Consider the following 17,172-nt stretch of genomic DNA (forward strand, 5'->3'; position numbering starts at 1 on the left):
GACAACCGGGCGCTCTAGAGCGTCATCAACCAGCGACGGGTAAAGAGGTGGGGCCGCAAGAAACCGGCGAAGGAAGTGACGTAAAAAGGAGCGCCTCCGAGAACGCGAGCTGGGAGCACGTTGAGGCCATGGCCCCTCGGCGCCTCCTGTTGGTTGGGGAGGGGAATTTCTCCTTCGCCGCCGCTCTGAGCGAAACCCTGGATCCGAGCACCAGTATAACTGCCACCTGTCTCCAGCGCCCGGCCGACTTGGCCCGGGATCCGCTGGCCCGGGAGAATCTGCAGCGCCTGCGCGAGCGAGGTAGCGAGGCCCACCCCTCCGTGAAGCCCCGCCCAGCTGTGGCACCGCCCAAAGTGGAAAGGGTGGGCACGTGGGGAATTCAAGGAATCTGGGGGTTGCTCTTGGTCTTTACGTGGACATTTACAGAGAGCCTGCTGTGTGCCTAGACCTGGGTTGTTTTGCATGGTTCAGGTTACGGAGGGGTTTTCTCTCGTTCCAGGTCTTAAGACATCTTTCTGTCTATATTTCGTTCCAGGTACCGAGGTACGCTTTGGTGTGGACTGCACCCAGCTGGTAGATGCCTTTGAACTGCAAGACAGAGAGTTTGATCGAATTTATTTTAACTTTCCGCACTGTGGACGCAAAGCTGGAGTAGCTAAGAACAGGGAACTGCTTGCCAAGTTTTTCCAGAGGTGAGCACTCAGAAGTGAAATGTTTAAGAGGTACATTACATAGTTACTGCGCTCAAACATGGTAGTCTGGGAAATATGGCGTACAAGAGAATATAATGCTCCAAAGGAACCCACAATCTAGTTGGAAAGGCAGACATTTAACCTTAATGCTAAATAAAAGTACTCATAATGTACTGTTCGTTCGACAAAGGGAGGATCATCTATTTTTGATAATGGGAAATGATGGTAGTATAGTCTAATTTAGGAGCCAGACTGCCTGCATTCAAATCCCCGCCCACCACTTAATAGTTTTGTGATTTTGGGGATTAAGTTTACTTGATCCTTACTTGCTTTTGCTTCCTCATCCATAAACTGAAGATATTAACAGTAACTACCTCATAAAATTATTGTGAACGCAAAACAGTGCTTTATACTATTATACAATAACACATGATACTAATGGAGGTCTCTTTGGCTCATAGTTGTCATGAAACTTTTCACAGAGGCAGTATTTTAAGTTAACAGGCAGGAGGGGAGTGAAAAGAACAACTTTCTAAGTGGGGAAGAACAGCCTGATCGCTGAATCACATATAGGAACTTTGCAGACATTGACTTTTCAATGAGATATAGATGTACAATACAAAAACAACGTTGGATAACTCTGTTGTCAGCCACTAGTATCAGTTATGAGTTGAACATTGAATTTAAATTCTTGTTTACTTCCAGCTACTTTTTTTTGCATGTTTGAAGTCTAATAGACCTTTGCAAATAGATATGATTTGATTTTAACTATTTAACAACCAAACCATATATATACAGCTAACTCCTATGGTAACTTGTACTTGTTTCTGATAAACGGCTGGTGTTTCCCTACCCCCGTTAGCTGTGCAGATGTTCTTGCAGAGGAAGGAGAAGTCCATGTGGCATTGTGTAGAGGACAAGGTGGGACTCCTGCTGATAAGCCCATGAGAGAATGGCACAACAGTTGGCAAGTGGTTGCTATGGCAGCTCTAGGGGGATTCATTTTAAGTGATGTGCATCCCTTCAGCTGTGAGGCTGTGCCAGGGTACAAGTGCACTGGATATAGGTAAGTAATAACAGAGTTCTAAGCCTTTTCCATCTCTCTCACTAATGATAAAAAAAAATCTCAGAGACATACTTTTTCCTTGTCTATTTCTTGATTCAGTCTCTAGAAATACTTGCTTTCTTTAATAATGACAGTCTTAATAATTGCTGTCTATTTTGCCAGGAGTCAAGATAAGTCCTTTCATGTAGAAGGTGCTTTGAATCATATCTTTACCCGGAGCTTACCCTATGAAGGTTTGCAACCAAGAATTTCCAGGATCAAACTGGGTGACCAGTGGTTTTCTTTTCTAGAACCAGAAGTACTTGTAGGAAAGCTGAACAGGTAACCTGATTTTACCAGAAATCACTTCTATCTCTAGTTGTATCCTGATTGGCTTGATAATCAGGCAACCATACATTGAATGGATGCCACATTAATTGTTAATGATATCATGCTGTGAATACTTGTCAGTCTGGCCTGCACAAGTCTCTTTAGAATTAAAAATTGTCATGTTTTCTGCAAATATCATATGATATCACTTATATGTGGAATCTAAAAAAAGGGGTGCAAATGAACTTATCTACAAAACAGAAATAGAGTTACAGATGTAGAAAACAAACTTATGGTTACCAGGGGATAAGGTGGGGTGATAAATTGGGAGATTGGGATTGACATATCCACACTACTATATATAAAATAGATAACTAATAAGGACCTACTGTATAGCACAGGGAACTCTACTCAACACTCTGTAATGGCCTATACGGGAAAAGAATCTAAAAAAGAGTGGATATATGTATATGTATAACTGATTCACTTTGCTGTACACCTGAAACTAATACAACATTTTAAATCAACTGTACTCTAATAAATTTTTTTTTTAAATTGTCGTATTTTCTGGTTTATTGTAGGCTGTCAGAGTTCTGAAACACATGATATCTCTCTTTATGGTAGATGATTTCTTTGTTTCCTTTCCAGATCAACTTAAGGATAATTCTTTTCTATACAGCTATTTGTGCTTTTAATTCTAGCTATGTTATAATTATTAATAATTTTAAGTTAAATAAGTTTATTTTTGTGTGTGTTTAAACAGGGGTTTCCTAGAAGCACCTTCATATCATCCTATCAAAACCATAAATGAGAAACTCATTGCTGAATTGGGGAAAGCTTTCCCTCTAAAAAGGCTGAAGTGTTCTTCCCCTTTGCTGCCACAGGGAGACACCAGTGTTCTCACTTCCTGCCACTGTGACATCCTATCATCTGCCTTTTGGATTAGTCTCCATGAAGATAACTCAAATTTTGAGTCCCTCACTGGTGGGACAACACAAGACATGGAGGATTTTCTAGTGTCATTTTCAGCACTCAGCCTTCCCAAGAACCCTAGAAGAGACAGTAAGGAAGAAGCTCAGGAAGGAACGTATGGCCAGGCCAAGGTCTGCCTTAGACCTTCTCTTCTAGTTCATGTTCAGGCTCTAATCCAAGCACCAGACTTCCTCCCAGGTTCTCTGTACATCCTCAGTGGACCTGTCTTTCAGAAGTGCCGCATCTCACCTTTCACAATGCCAGCATTTCATGAGACTTTGTTTATCCTTGGATTTAATAAAAATCTGAAGGATGGCTGTCTTCAGTCACTACTGGATCATCTGAAGGGCATTCTAGATAGCCTTCTGACCCAGACATTGCTCAAGGGCTCTAAGCTGGGCAGTTCAGTGGAATTTGTCTTTCAACCACCTGGGGAAGATTATATGATTACTGTGAAGTCTCAAAATTTTGGCCCAGATTGTGTGAAGGATTTGATTATTGGGTCTGTTACCACATCTGCTACAAGCATCATACACAAAGACCAGTGTTTTGTGTGTGTGTCTATGAACTTGGACCTATTAGCCATGCTTGTCTGGGGTATCTCTGATTGGAGGATGTTGTGGACCTTTGATAATCGTTTCCTGAAGAGTTTTGCCCCTGGGAAAATAGAACCCTTTAAAAGCTATTCCCTGTATCCTCCATACTATGTGCACGATATTAGTTTTTGGTTAGATACAAAGAAAAGATTTGATGAAGTAGAGTTTCACACTGTGGCCCGAGCAGTGTCACAGGACACTGTCATATCCATACAATTCCTTAGTCGTTTTCAGCATCCAAAGACGGAACAGGTCAGCCTCTGCTATAGATTGACCTACCAGACCTGTGACAAGGCCCTCACCCAGCAGCAGGTAGCATCAATGCAGTCCCAGCTAAGGAAGGAGATTCAACAACGACTACATGTGATACCTAGGTAGTTTAGTAAATTCATCTGTACGTAGTGATCCTCACGGGTGTGGATGAAAAAGACCAATTTGTAACCGGTAGTTCTTTCCAGACTTTTTTTTTTTTAATCTTTTACTTTGTGACTATAGCTACTGATGGTTGACTTTAAACATATCTGTGACTCGATCACTTAAAGTTTACAGACTATAATGTGAGTGGTGACCTTTGGAGTTGTGCAATATTTTGTTCATGAGTAATGACTAGGAAAACAAACAAAACAGCATCTTATACACTAGATGCTGTAATGCTGAAGCAATAGAATTTGAGTGTCTCGTCAAATATATTTATAAATATATTTTCCGAATTGTCAATTCCTCTTTCCTTAACTCTATCATATCATCTCTCTAAATCATTGAGAATAGTTTTTAGAGTCAGACAGACCGGCATTTATTACCTTGGGTAAAAGTTGCAAGTGTTCCGTGTTATTGGTATCGTCATCATGTTTATTCTGTGGTTGACTGCTGTTAAAGTCATGGAACTAAGTAAGTGTCTCACTTAGAGCTCACACCTGGGTCTGTCTGACTCAAAAGCCCCTGTTCTTTCTGCCACTTTCTGTTACTTTACTTTTCCTTCCATAGTTTTTTCAACAGTAATCTCTGAACTGTGATTAACTCTACACTTTTCCCCCCTAGATTTTGGGACTTCTGTTGTAAGCATCTCTAAGGGACTTTGGGAGATTGGCTCAGCCCAGGACTCTGCAGAATGGGGTGCTATAATGTGCATTAATGTATGTTCCTGTTAATTAATAGTTAGGCTCCACCAATTGGAGCTATATTGTAAACTCTGTGAAGGAAATAACTGTCTTATTAATTCCTTTAAAAAAATTTTTTTAATTGAAGTATAGTTGATTTAATATGTTGTCTATTTATTCTTGCATTTGGAGAAGAGCATGTGGAAAGGCAAGAATTGAAGCAAAGAAACAAATTAGGAGGTTATTATAATAATGCAACCAATATATGATGATGACCTGGACCAGGGTGGTAAAAAGTGTTTGGACTGGGTAATAATTAGAAGAACTTACTGATGATTTAAATATATGTGCATGCATGAATGTTTTGGAGTTAGAGAAATAGAGGAATCAAACAGAATCCCTAGGTTTTTGACCCAAGCAACTGGGAGAATAGAAGTGTTTTTAATCAGAATAGGAAAACTGGCATGGGAGTAAGTTTGGGGAGTGAAGAATCAAGGGATCTCTTATAGACATATGTATTGCTTAGCTCTCCACATAGACTTAAAGCTACTCGAGGGCAGGTAATGTGATTTATAGCTTTCTTCCATCCCCAGTAGTGCCTGGTACATGTGAAACCAAGCAGACCCTGCAGGGCCTTCCTGAAGACAGATTCCCCCACCCTCTCTGAGTCTCCCGCCTCTTGTTCGCAGAAAAGCTTTAGCCTCCTAGGCCTTCCCCAAACTCTAAAGAGTAGTTTTTTTGTTTTGTTTTTTTGTTTTGGCCGCGTGGCCTGTGAGATCTTAATTCCCTGACCAGGGATCGAACCTGCGTCTGCTGCAATGGAAGAGCGGAGTCTTAACAACTGTACCATTAGGGAAGTCCACCAAAGAGCAGATTTAACCTGAGAAATGAGAAAATGCAGAAACAAAGGAAAACAGTCATGTAAGACAAAATTATGGTAGTTTAGCCATAAAAAAAGTCAATTACATTTAGTTCCTCCTCAAGGGCCATAGATAATATTCTGAGCCATATCCTTGTATGTTTTATTGATACTAAACCCCTACCAGGTGGAAGAAGTTAATTGCATGCTGATCACCAGCACAAAGACCCCAGGAGGTTGATGCTGTTGACCCCTGAAATACCAACCTGTTACCGCATCACCAACCAATCAAGGATGTCCAGGAGCTGATCATGCACACCTCAACTCTTTCCCTCACCTTGCCTTTAAAAAACCTTCCCTGAAAGCTTCAGGGAGTTTAGGTCTTTTGAGCATAAGCTGCCTCTTCTCCTTGCTATAGACACTGTACTTTGCTTCAGCACAACCTGGTGTCAGTACATTGGCTTTTCTGTGTGTAGGTGAGCAGACCCAATTTTGGTTTGGTATCACTTGGATGAGGTATCATTTGGGCTGGATCTTAAAACAAGGGCAGGGTTGTGATGGAAGGATTGTTAGGCAAGGAGGGCATGCATTCCAGGCAGAGGGCATACATGAGCAGAGGTAGAGATATGGGAGCATTTGGGGTACTTTACAGGCTAGTTGGAACATAAAATGTGTATAGGAAAGTAGTGGGAGATAAGAAAAGTAGGTTAGGGAGGTAGTATTTTTGAAAATTAATTGGACAGTATTGCACAGGATCAATTTGAGATGGGAGATCCCTGTAAGGATGCTACTGTAGTAGACTTGGGTAGAGTCAGGGAGGGGCCTGCACTAGAGTGAAATGAAAAGGAGGTGGCTGTATGAGATATAGTTACATTGAGATGTCTGAATTTGGCAACTAGTAATTTCATGTGGGAATTGAGCAATAGGATCAATCTCCATTGTTAACACTCAGGAATTTTTAGTATGAAGTCATAACTTGGGACCCTGTCAAGTTTAGCACTCCCTCTATAACCTTGTTTTACTTACTGGTACAGAGCTTCACAGGGTGGGATAGAGCTCTGTGATTGGGGGAGTAGGCAGAGTATCAGGAACAGATGAATGACCTCTGAGAGTCACAGGCATGATATCATCAAAGTGCCCATGTAAAAATGCCTGTGTGAAATCAAGAGCTTTCTCCTGATCTCCTGGTTGGAAGAGCATGGATTTTGTAGTAAGACCTGGGTTGGAACATGGCTCCATCACTTCCTAGCTATGCAACCTTGGACCTCAGTCTCCTTTTTGATAAAACAAGGTTGTTGTATTATATTTTAAAAGGATAAGGTATATTAAATGCTTACCATAATGCTGTAGTAGCAATGGCAGTGACTGGTGTCTGGTTAAATTTGCTGCACAGAGTTTCTTCAGTCTTTCACTTTTCTCCTCATTCTGTATTCTGCCATTATGGCTTCATCTCTCTGAAGCAGTTAATTAGCTGCAGGCTGTCCCTATCACTTGGCAAAATATCAAGGACAAGGTGCCAGTGATCTTTAAAGAACTTCCTCTTTTGTAGGCGGCTGTGCTATGATTTTTAACTGAATATCTGCGTACTCGGTGGAATTAATTACTCTCTATTTGTGCTTTCTTTTAAACAGGGATGCTGAAGGACAGTATTTGTAGGAGAGTGCAGAATGCTGAGAAGTGAAGGCAGAGAGAGAGGGAGGAAGGCATGCCTAGAGTTACTAGTATGTGGAAGGGATAGCGATAACGGCCAAGTAAAGTCTCAGGTCGCATTTCTTTTCTACCCAGGGATTTGCCCCAATTAGCCCAGAAAACTATAATTTAGTCGTGTCTGCGCATGTCGAGGTCTTTTGTCCCTCGGCGGACACCGTTGCCAGCCAAAGGCTATGTCTCCGCGCTCGTCGCCTTCGTAGGGCGCCGAGTTCTACCTTTTTTCCCACTCTTGCCATGGCGAGCCGAGGAGCCCGGCAGCGCCTGAAGGGAAGCGGGGGCAGCGGCGGGGACACGACCTCGGCCGCCGACAAGCTGCGGGAACTGCTGTGCAGCCGGGAGGCGGGCAGCGCAGAGCCCCGGCCCGAGTAGGTGTGCGGGCGCGGCGGGGGCGTGGCCGGGCGGCGGGCGGCGCGGGGCTGCCGGTAGAGGGTCTCGCCCGCGCTGTGCTGTGCTGCGCCCTGCCCGACTTTCCCGCCGGGAGGGCCCGCAGCCTCTTCACCCTGCTCTTTCTGCTCTTACAGGGCGGGTGGACGCTGGGTCTTCACCCGCCTTAGATTAGATCCCCCAGCTCGGGTCCCGTGTTGCTAGTGAAGAAACCCTGCAGGTCTGTGCGGCTTCCGGCCCAGGGTGGGCTGGCGTCGCTGTGTGTGTGTGTGTGTGTGTGTGTGTGTGTGTGTGTGTGTGTGTGTGTGTGTGGTGTGTGTGTGTGTGTGGTGTGTGTGTGTGTGTGTGTGTGTGTGTGTGTGTGTGTGGTGTGTGTGTGGTGTGTGTGTGTGTGTGTGGTGTGTGTGTGTGTGTGTGTGTGTGGCCGAGCCGCCGTGGGGTACGCAGGCCCAGGGTGGGCTGGCGTCGCTGTGTGTGTGTGTGTGTGTGTGTGTGTGTGGCCGAGCCGCCGTGGGGTACGCAGGCGGGAGCAGAGAGTACCTTTTCCGGCTGTCTCTCCCAGCTTCCTTCAGTCCTCGCAGAGTCCCGACCCTTTACTCTTCTGTGTGGATCCCACCACCAGCAAACACCTCTCTTTTCAAGCCGGAGGGCTGCAGGTTAAGCCTGCGCTGGGGAGCTGTCAGCATATGGAATTGGAAAAGGTGATGTCCACTGCACAAGTTAGCTTCCGGGCATTTGAACAGATGGGGAAATGAATAAAGCCATGGAAAGTAATGACCTTGTTAGGAGAATAAGGAAAAGGCGAATAAGAGCTTGTGGCCTGTAAGTGAGCGATTTGTTGGCTTGGGGTAAGCGGAGTGTCATAGATGCAAAGAACTAAAGTGCATGAATTAGCTTACACCTTAAAAGCAGGAAGTAATGACTAACGTTGATTAAGGTCTTAATTCGTTCCTTATCTATTGTAGTCAAGACAATTAACGATTCACCCTTTTAGGTGACTAACTCATGTGCTTTGGTGTCTCTTGACCTGTTGTCCTTTCTGTCTAGTTTTAGCCCTTCTAGTTAGCAGGTCCTTTCTGACACATACTTTTTTTTTGCTTCTGAGCAGGTTATCTGGGAACAAAGCAGGACAAGTCTGGGCACCTGAAGGATCTACTGCATTCAAGTGTCTGCTCTCAGCAAGGTTATGTGCTGCTCTCCTCAGCAACATCTCTGACTGTGATGAAACATTCAACTACTGGGAACCAGTAGGTGATTTCTTTAGTTTTCTTTTTTTGTTCTTGATTTCACTGCTTGGAACCTTGTTATGAATCAAGATACAAATAATATACAAGTGTGACTATTAGTAAAATAACCTTATTTTCATTTCTGTATTCTAAGCTGATGATTTACCTCCTATTGAATGATATAGGAATTGCTGTTATACAAAAAAGGTGTAATTTGTAATTTTCTTAAAAAGTTTTTAAGTCAAAATATTACTTTGAGGTAGTTTAAAAATATTAAACGTAAAAGAAAAGCAGAAACTCCCTGTTGCACTTCTCATGGCCAAATCCTTGTCCCCAGAGGCAACCACTTTCTTTAAACATTTTTGGTTTTTTTCTTCTGATGTTTAGTAAAATAAACAATGTTGCTACATACTATGCTTATATTGCTGTTTCTTGATTTATACTTTTATAAGTTTGTTGGACTCCCTGTTATAGGAAATGCAGAGGTGAAATTTTCTGATCACATTTTGCATAAAAAAATAAGGAATGCTTAGGGTAGGTAGTTTAAGGAAAATACAAGATTTAGAGTTTTCCTGTTTTGGTTAATGAGTATTTTTTAAAAAATAAATAGAGGGTAAAATTCCAGCTTTCAATGTTGGCCAAACAATAGTCTTGTAGGATTTATAATGTCTTAATATTTTTCAGTATTGGGTCATTTTGATTCTTATCCATTAGTTGCAAATCTTATTGAGAATTTCAGCTTTTTTGTGTAGCTTTGTCTCATTAATACTTTTGCTTAGAAACTTCACCTGCATCCTCTTAACAAGGATTTTTGGCCAATATAACCCTGAATCCATCCGTTTTGTACTTTCAGACACACTACCTCATCTATGGGAAGGGGTTTCAGACTTGGGAGTATTCCCCAGCTTATGCCATTCGCTCCTATGCTTACCTGTTGCTTCACGCCTGGCCAGCTGCATTTCATGCAAGAATTTTACAAACTAATAAGGTAAGGGCGGGCCAACCTGGAAGCAATCACAACTGATCAAGTGGTGGGTGAGTCTCTGGAACAATTTGGGAAAGGGACCAAATATATTCATAGTTAGGAGGGGATTGTTTTTAAGAAGAATCATTTATTCATTCATTATTCAACAAGTATTAATGGAGCAACTTTTATTTGGTAGACACTTTGTTAAGTGCTCTGGGTGTAACAATGACCAAATCCTTGCCCTCATGGAATTTATAGTTTAGTGGAGAAGACGAACATGGAACAAGTAATTATAAATGCAGTGGGTCATGGAGGAAAAGTACAATGTGCAGTGGGTTAGCATATTAGGGAGAGCTTAATTTAAACAGAATACTGAAGGATAATTAGGAGTTAACTGAGACCTAACCTGATTACCTTTCAGAAATTTGACTATGATGTGTCTTAGCATGGATTTCTTTGGGTTTATCCTGTTTGGAGTTTACTCAGCTTCTTGAATCTTTAGACTTATGTCTTTTCACAAATTTGGGAAGATTTTAGCTGTTATTTTTTTAAGTGCTTTTTCAGTCCCGCCCTGTTTCTCCTCTCCTGAGCCTCCAATGATGTGAATGTTAGATATTTTATTACAGTCCCATGGGTCCCTGAAGCTCTCTTCACTTTTTTTTTTTTTTTTTTTTTTGCGGTACGCGGGCCTCTCACTGTTGTGGCCTCTCCCGTTGCGGAGCACAGGCTCCGGACGCACAGGCTCAGCGGCCATGGCTCACGGGCCCAGCTGCTCCGCAGCATGTGGGATCTTCCCGGACTGGGGCATGAACCCGTGTCCCCTGCATCGGCAGCCAGACTCTCAACCACTGCGCCACCAGGGAAGCCCTCTCTTCACTTTTTTCCAGTCTGTTTTCTCTGTGTTCAGATTGAACAGTTTCTGTCGTCTTTTTTCCAGTTCATTGATGCTTTCCTCTGTCTCCTTCATTCTGCTGTTGAGCCTACCCATTGAGCTTTTATTTTGGTTACTGTATTTTTTCAGTTCTAAAATTTCCTTTTGGTTTTTCTTTTTCTCTTCTATTTCTTTACTGAGACTTGCTATTTTTTCATTTGTTTCAAACGTGTTCTTAATTGCTTATTGAAGTATTTTTACAATGGCTCCTTTAAAACTTTGTCAGATAATTCTTATATCTCATTTCAGTTTTGGTATCTATTAATTGACTTTTTTCCTTCAGTTTGAGATTTTCCTGGTTGACAAGTAATTTTTAGTTGAAACGTGGACATTTTGGGTATTATAGTGTGAGACTCTGGATCTTATTCATGGGCCCAGCCTGCTTCCTCTGCACTATTCTGCTTCTCTTTTAGCTGGCTTCTTTTGATACCACTGCAGCTGGAAAAAGGAGAGGGTTCACCACCTTGTGACTGCCAACTGGGGCTAGAAGTCCAGGTTCCCAACTAGGCCTCCACTGATACCACCCTAGTGGTCAGGGTAGAGGTACCTCATTACTGCTAGGTTTGGGGGAGTGGAAGTCCAGGCTCTCCAAGTGGTCTCAGAGGAAAGATATATAGGATGGGGGAGTTAGTAGAGAAATAACAATATGCAGCGCTTAAGGTTTTCATCTCCATTTGGATATCCACTGTCACTTCAAATTTGGCATATTCAACCCAGAGTCCTACCTCTTACATCAGTGATACAAACAGCAAGCAAAACAGGAATGAAGATATCTGTTCTCTTGTTCCTTCTTCCAGTTTCCTCCTTTTTAGGTTCTGCCAGTGTGAGCCACAGGGCAAGGGGGAGTTGTAGCTTATAGGGTCCCAGCCCCATCATCATCATTAGAGTAGAAAAGGGTGGATTGTAGCTGAGAGACAATATGGTAATAATTGGCACCCCTAGTGATGGTTACCTTTACAACTTGCTACCCTAAACAAGAACAGCTTTGTTCTCTCTATGGATTGAGGTGTGAAATTCTCTGAATTATACACTCAGGAGTGGCATCCTGTACATAGATCCATGGGCTACTTAATTTCATGGAGCACTGCCAGATTGCTCTCCAGAATGGCTATTCAACTTTATACTCCCTACAACAATGTTTGGGGTTTCAGCTTCCTAATATCTGAGCACTTGATATTTCTGACTTTCTAATTTTTGCCCTTCTCATGTATATGAGATGCTTCTCATTTTAATTACATTTCTCTGACAACTAGTAAGGTGGAGAATTTCTTCATGTATTTATTGGTCATTCATATTTCCTTTTCTGTGAATTACCTATTTGCATCCTTTGCCTGTTTTTCAGTTGGGTTTTCTGGTTTTCTCTTGTGATTTGCAGAAGTTCTCAATAGTAACCCCTTGTAGGTTTTAGATACTGGAAATCCTTTCTCTTAGGCTGTCACCTGTCTACTAACTTTGTCTGTGGTCCTTTGTTGAACAGAAATCTTTAATTTTGATAGAGTCAAACCAATTAGTTTTTCACTTACGGTTGGTGGGTTTTGGGTCTTTCTGAAAGAAATCCTTCACCACAGGTCACAAAGATATTCTTATGTATTTTTCCCTAGTAACTTTATTATTTTATCTTTCACATACAAGGCTTTAGTCCATTTGAATTTTATTTTTTATAAATTGTGGAAAGATCCAGCTTTATTTTTTCCTATATAGCGAACTGGATTTTCCAGCACCATCTGCTAAATAATTCATCCTTTTCCTTCTGGTTTGTAATACCATCTGTATCATACATCTCATTCCCATGTATGTTTCTGGCCTTTTTAATTCTGTATCATTGGTCAGTTTGTCAGAGAGTACCATATTGCTTCTATTATTATGGCTTTGTAGTATGTGTTAATATTTGGCTGATGAATTTCTCTATCCATTTTAAAAATTGTGTTTTATTTTTAATTTTTAAAATATTTATGTATTTATTTATTTATTTGGCTGCACTGGGTCTTAGTTGCTGCCCACGGGATCTTTAGTTGCGGCATGTGAACTCTTAGTTGCAGCATGTGGGACCTAGTTCCCTGACCAGGGATTGAACCCAGTTACCCTGCATTGGGAACACGGAGTCTTTTAATTGCTGGACTGCCAGGGAAGTCCTTAAAATTGTATTTTAAAAATCATTTTAGAATCAATTTGCCCCTCTCCCAAATTCTGGTAGGTATTGATTGGAGTTGCATTGAATTTATGTATTAATATGAGAATCAATATTTTTAGAGTGTTGAGTCATTCCATCCCTAAAATGATGTATTTATCCACTTAGTTAGGTTTTCTGTGTCTTTTAATAAAATGTAAACAATGTATCCATTTTAGGCTTATCCATTCTTTGACTAGGATAATGACTAGATTCTTTATACTTTTTGTTACTGTTATGAACGGTATCTTGTTTTCTGTAATTTTTGTAGGAGGTCATTGCAGGTGAGGAACACAATTGTGAGGAACACAATTGATTTTTGCTTTTTGATCTTGATCAAAATCTCACTGAATTTCCTTATTAGTGTCAGTGGTTTGTCAGGTGAATCTCTGGATTCTCTTTCATCTGTGCATGTAGAGTTTAGTTTCTTCTGTTCCATTCCTTATATCTCATTTCCTTTTTGTGTCTTTTTGCACTAACCCGACATCCAGTTACTATGTTGAATATTAGTTGCTATGGGAGCATCACTGTCCTATTCCCAAATACAGTTCTTATATTAACTTGTGTTAATTTTTAACTTTCTAAGTGTGTTTTTGTACTCTCCTCAACCAGATGAAGAGTCCTTAAGTGTGGATACCTTGTACTAAAATTATCTGTATTCCTAGTAGCATCTAGAGAGTGCTCAATGTATAGTAGGTTTTCAGTATGGTTTTATTGAATTAATGAATGAACTTGGGCATTTGCTGATCACTTGATTGAACATAATGATGAAAACTGAAAGAACTTTTAAGTTATATGTAGTAATATTAATCATAGAATGTATTTAAATAGTGCTTATTTTCAGAGGTATTCATTGCTTTTAAACATACCAGTATACTGTAGTATAAAAGCTATTCGGTACAATTCTTATTATTTTGTTATTTTTATTTGTAAAATTCATGTCAATTCCTACAATTAATAAAAACCACATTACAGACATTTGAAAAATAGGAGGAAAAATATGTACCTAAATCTCACTAGCCTGATATAGCCACTTTTACCATTTTATTATATTTCTTTCCAGTTTTTTCATATACAGTACTTCTGATTTCCATAGCTGTAACTCTGATGTATAAATAATGTTATATCATATATTTTCATTTAGTATTTTATAATATAATTTTATAATAATTATAATCAGTTATTATAATTGTCTAAGAAATGCTTGTTGAATAAATGAGCTTTATATCATAAGAATTTTCCATTGTCTTTGCAACCATAAACTTTGATATGTGTATAATAATACATGAATAGATATAATTTAACCATTTCCCTGTAATTGAACATTTTATAGTTTTTAAAATAGTTTTTACTAAGTTAGTAGAGCTGCAATTAACATTTTTATGAATAGAACTCCTCCCCTCCCATATTTTGAGTTACTTCTGTGGGCCGGAATCAGAGAAGTAGATATACTTCTATACTTGAATTTAGGGATATGAAAATTTGCATGGTTCTTGATACATATTGCTTTTCAAAAGGATTATACCAATTTATAGTTATTAGTGACAAATGAGAGTGGTTTCATCTTTAAGAGTTTTTCTAACTTATCTTTAACTTCTGTTTTCTTGTTCTGGGTTTCTTTCAGATTCTTGTCTTTTACTTTTTACGATGTTTGCTGGCTTTTGTGAGCTGTATATGTGAACTTTACTTTTACAAGTGAGTATAAAAGCTTTGCTTCTAAAAGTGCTATGAGGAAGCCCAATATAGCATAGATTATTACTGTGATAGTAGAAGCAGTGTTTAGAAACAGAAAACATTTTCCTTCTAGCTTCTAATATTATATCTAAAGTGCAATTTCTTGTTTGAAACGAACCATTGGAAGGGAATGCTTCTAATTATCACTTTCTTTCCTGAGGTGATAAATGGCATATCTTCATATTATTAACTTTAATTCTGTTAATAAATATCTAACTGGTATTTTATTTGGTAGGATTTAGTAGGGCCCTTTTTTTTTTTTTTTCTTTTTTGGTCCTGAGAGATAGGATCATGATTTCTTTCTTCTCCCTTTGAGCTGAGCTGATAGGAAATTATTCCCAGTGTGGAACTCACTGCTCTTATTTGCACCCAGTACATTGTCTTTCACCAAGTACCTATTGGTTGAATGAATATTAGTGAAAGTATTAAGCAGTTAAGTGTTCCAGTAATAAAAATAGCTACCTTTTTTAACATGAAACCTAAGAAACATTTTAATAATGCTTTAAAAGGTATCTGGACTTAGTAATCATTATTTAAAGTCTTCCCACTGCAAAACAGCCAAAAATATAAGATAAAAAAGTTCTTTGGCCTTGACTCTGGGTAGAATAGAGGAAAAAAAAAGAAATCCAGGGCTTCCCTGGTGGCGCAGTGGTTGAGAGTCCGCCTGCCAATGCAGGGGACATGGGTTCATGCTCCGGCCCAGGAAGATCCCACATGCCGTGGAGTGGCTGGGCCCGTGAGCCATGGCTGCTGAGCCTGCGCGTCCAGAGCCTGTGTTCCGCAATGGGAGAGGCCACAACAGTGAGAGGCCCGTGTACTGCAAAAAAAAAAAAAAAAAAAGAAATCCAGTGCTGCCTTTGAGGATTGTAATCTTAAGTTGGTCTTTATATGAGTTCAGGACTGAATTCAAATCACCCACATGGCCCGCTAAACCCCAAGTTGAGAGTTTACTTTAAATTGTTCTGGGCTGTTAGTGTTCCCAGGCATCTTGCAAAAACAAATGTAAAATTTCTCTAGAGAAGTGGATCCTTAATCCAGGTGTCAAAGCATTACCATAGATAAAATTCTAGTGAACAAGAATTTATAGTAAAAATAAATGACAAATCACAGAAGGGAACAAAACATTATGAGTGAGAGCCAGCAGAGATAACAGATCAATAGAAAGCTGACCTGCAAAACTTCATTTATTAGGAATTACTAAAATAAGAATATAAAATAATTACATTTAATATTTTTAAAGAAATAAAAGAAGGAATTGAAAACATAAAGAAGAAACAAGAGACTAAACAATCAATGGAGTGAAAAAGAACTTGCAGAATGGGAGAAAATATTTGCAAACCATATATCTGATAAGAGATTCATTTCCAAAATGTATAAGGAACTCCTGTAACTCAATAGTAAGAAACCTAATAATCTGGCCAACATACATGAAAAAATGACAGTATCACTAATCATCAGGGAAATGCAAATCAAAACCACAGTGAGATCACTTCATATTTGTTAGAATGGCTCTTGCCTAAGGAGGCAAGAATATACAATGGAGAAAAGACAGTCTCTTTAGCAAGTAGTGTTGGGAATCCTGGACAGCCGCATGTAAATCAATAAATTTAGAACCCTCCCTCACACCATACACAAAAATAAACCCAGAATGGCTTAAAGACTTAAATATAAGACATGACACCATAAAACTCCTAGAAGAGAACATAGGCAAAACATTCTCTGACATAAATTGTACTAATGTTTTCTTAGGTCAGTCTCCCAAGGCAAGAGAAATAAAAGCAAAGATAAACAAATGGGACCTAATCAAACTTACAAGCTTTTGCACAGCAGAGGAAACCATAAACAAAACAAAAAGACAAACTACAGACTGGGGGAAAATATTTGCAAATGATGTGACCAGCAAGGGCTTAATTTCCAAAACACACAAACAGCTCCTATAACTCAATAACAAAAAAACAAAAAACCCAATAAAAAAATGGGCAGAAGACCTAAACAGACATTTCTCTAAAGAAGACATACAGATGGCCAGTAAGCACGTGAAAAGATGCTCAACATTGCTAATTATTAGAGAAATGCAAATCAGAACTACAATGAAGTATCACCTCACACTGGTCAAAATGGCTATCATCAAAAAGTCTACAAAAAATAAATGCTGAGAGGGTGTGGAGAAAAGGAAATCCTCCTACACTGTTGGTGGGAATGTTAATTGCTGCAGCCACTATGGAGAACAGTATGGAGGGTCCTTAAAAAACTAAAAATAGAATTGTCATATGATCAGCAATCCCACTCCTGGGCATATATCCACAGAAAACTAATTTGAAAAGATACATGCACCCCAGTGTTCATTGCAGCACTATTTACAATGGCCGAGACATGGAAGCAACCTAAATGTCCATTGATAGATCAATGGATAAAGAAAATGTGGTGTGTATGCATGTATATATATATATATATATATATAT

The 17,172-nt window shown here is 39.8% G+C and overlaps 2 protein-coding genes across 7 annotated transcripts in view; both read left to right on the forward strand.

Annotated features, from left to right (window-relative positions):
* The first annotated feature begins 89 nt into the window (after positions 1-89).
* FDXACB1 (ferredoxin-fold anticodon binding domain containing 1) lies at positions 90-4,879 on the forward strand. The gene is made up of 5 exons (XM_027082333.1): positions 90-300; positions 536-692; positions 1,555-1,758; positions 1,921-2,079; positions 2,831-4,879. Exons 1-5 carry the CDS (start codon positions 129-131, stop codon positions 4,011-4,013), a joined length of 1,875 nt encoding a protein of 624 aa, XP_026938134.1. The 5' UTR covers positions 90-128; the 3' UTR covers positions 4,014-4,879.
* An 86-nt stretch (positions 4,880-4,965) lies between these two features.
* Positions 4,966-17,172, forward strand: part of ALG9 (ALG9 alpha-1,2-mannosyltransferase) — a 96,224-nt gene continuing 84,017 nt past the window's right edge. For 2 of the 6 annotated variants that reach the window (XM_027082335.1, XM_027082334.1), the window contains exons 1-4: positions 4,966-7,666; positions 8,794-8,932; positions 9,765-9,899; positions 14,601-14,671. In XM_027082335.1, the coding sequence (XP_026938136.1) occupies positions 7,536-7,666; positions 8,794-8,932; positions 9,765-9,899; positions 14,601-14,671 (476 nt within the window). In that variant the 5' untranslated portion in view covers positions 4,966-7,535. The other 4 variants (XM_027082339.1, XM_027082337.1, XM_027082338.1 and 1 more) reach the window with 4 other exon arrangements.

The sequence above is a fragment of the Aethalodelphis obliquidens genome, unplaced genomic scaffold (genome assembly GCF_003676395.1).
Source record: "Aethalodelphis obliquidens isolate GAN/ISIS:26980383/991018 unplaced genomic scaffold, ASM367639v1 scaffold46, whole genome shotgun sequence".
NCBI lineage: Eukaryota > Metazoa > Chordata > Mammalia > Artiodactyla > Delphinidae > Aethalodelphis > Aethalodelphis obliquidens.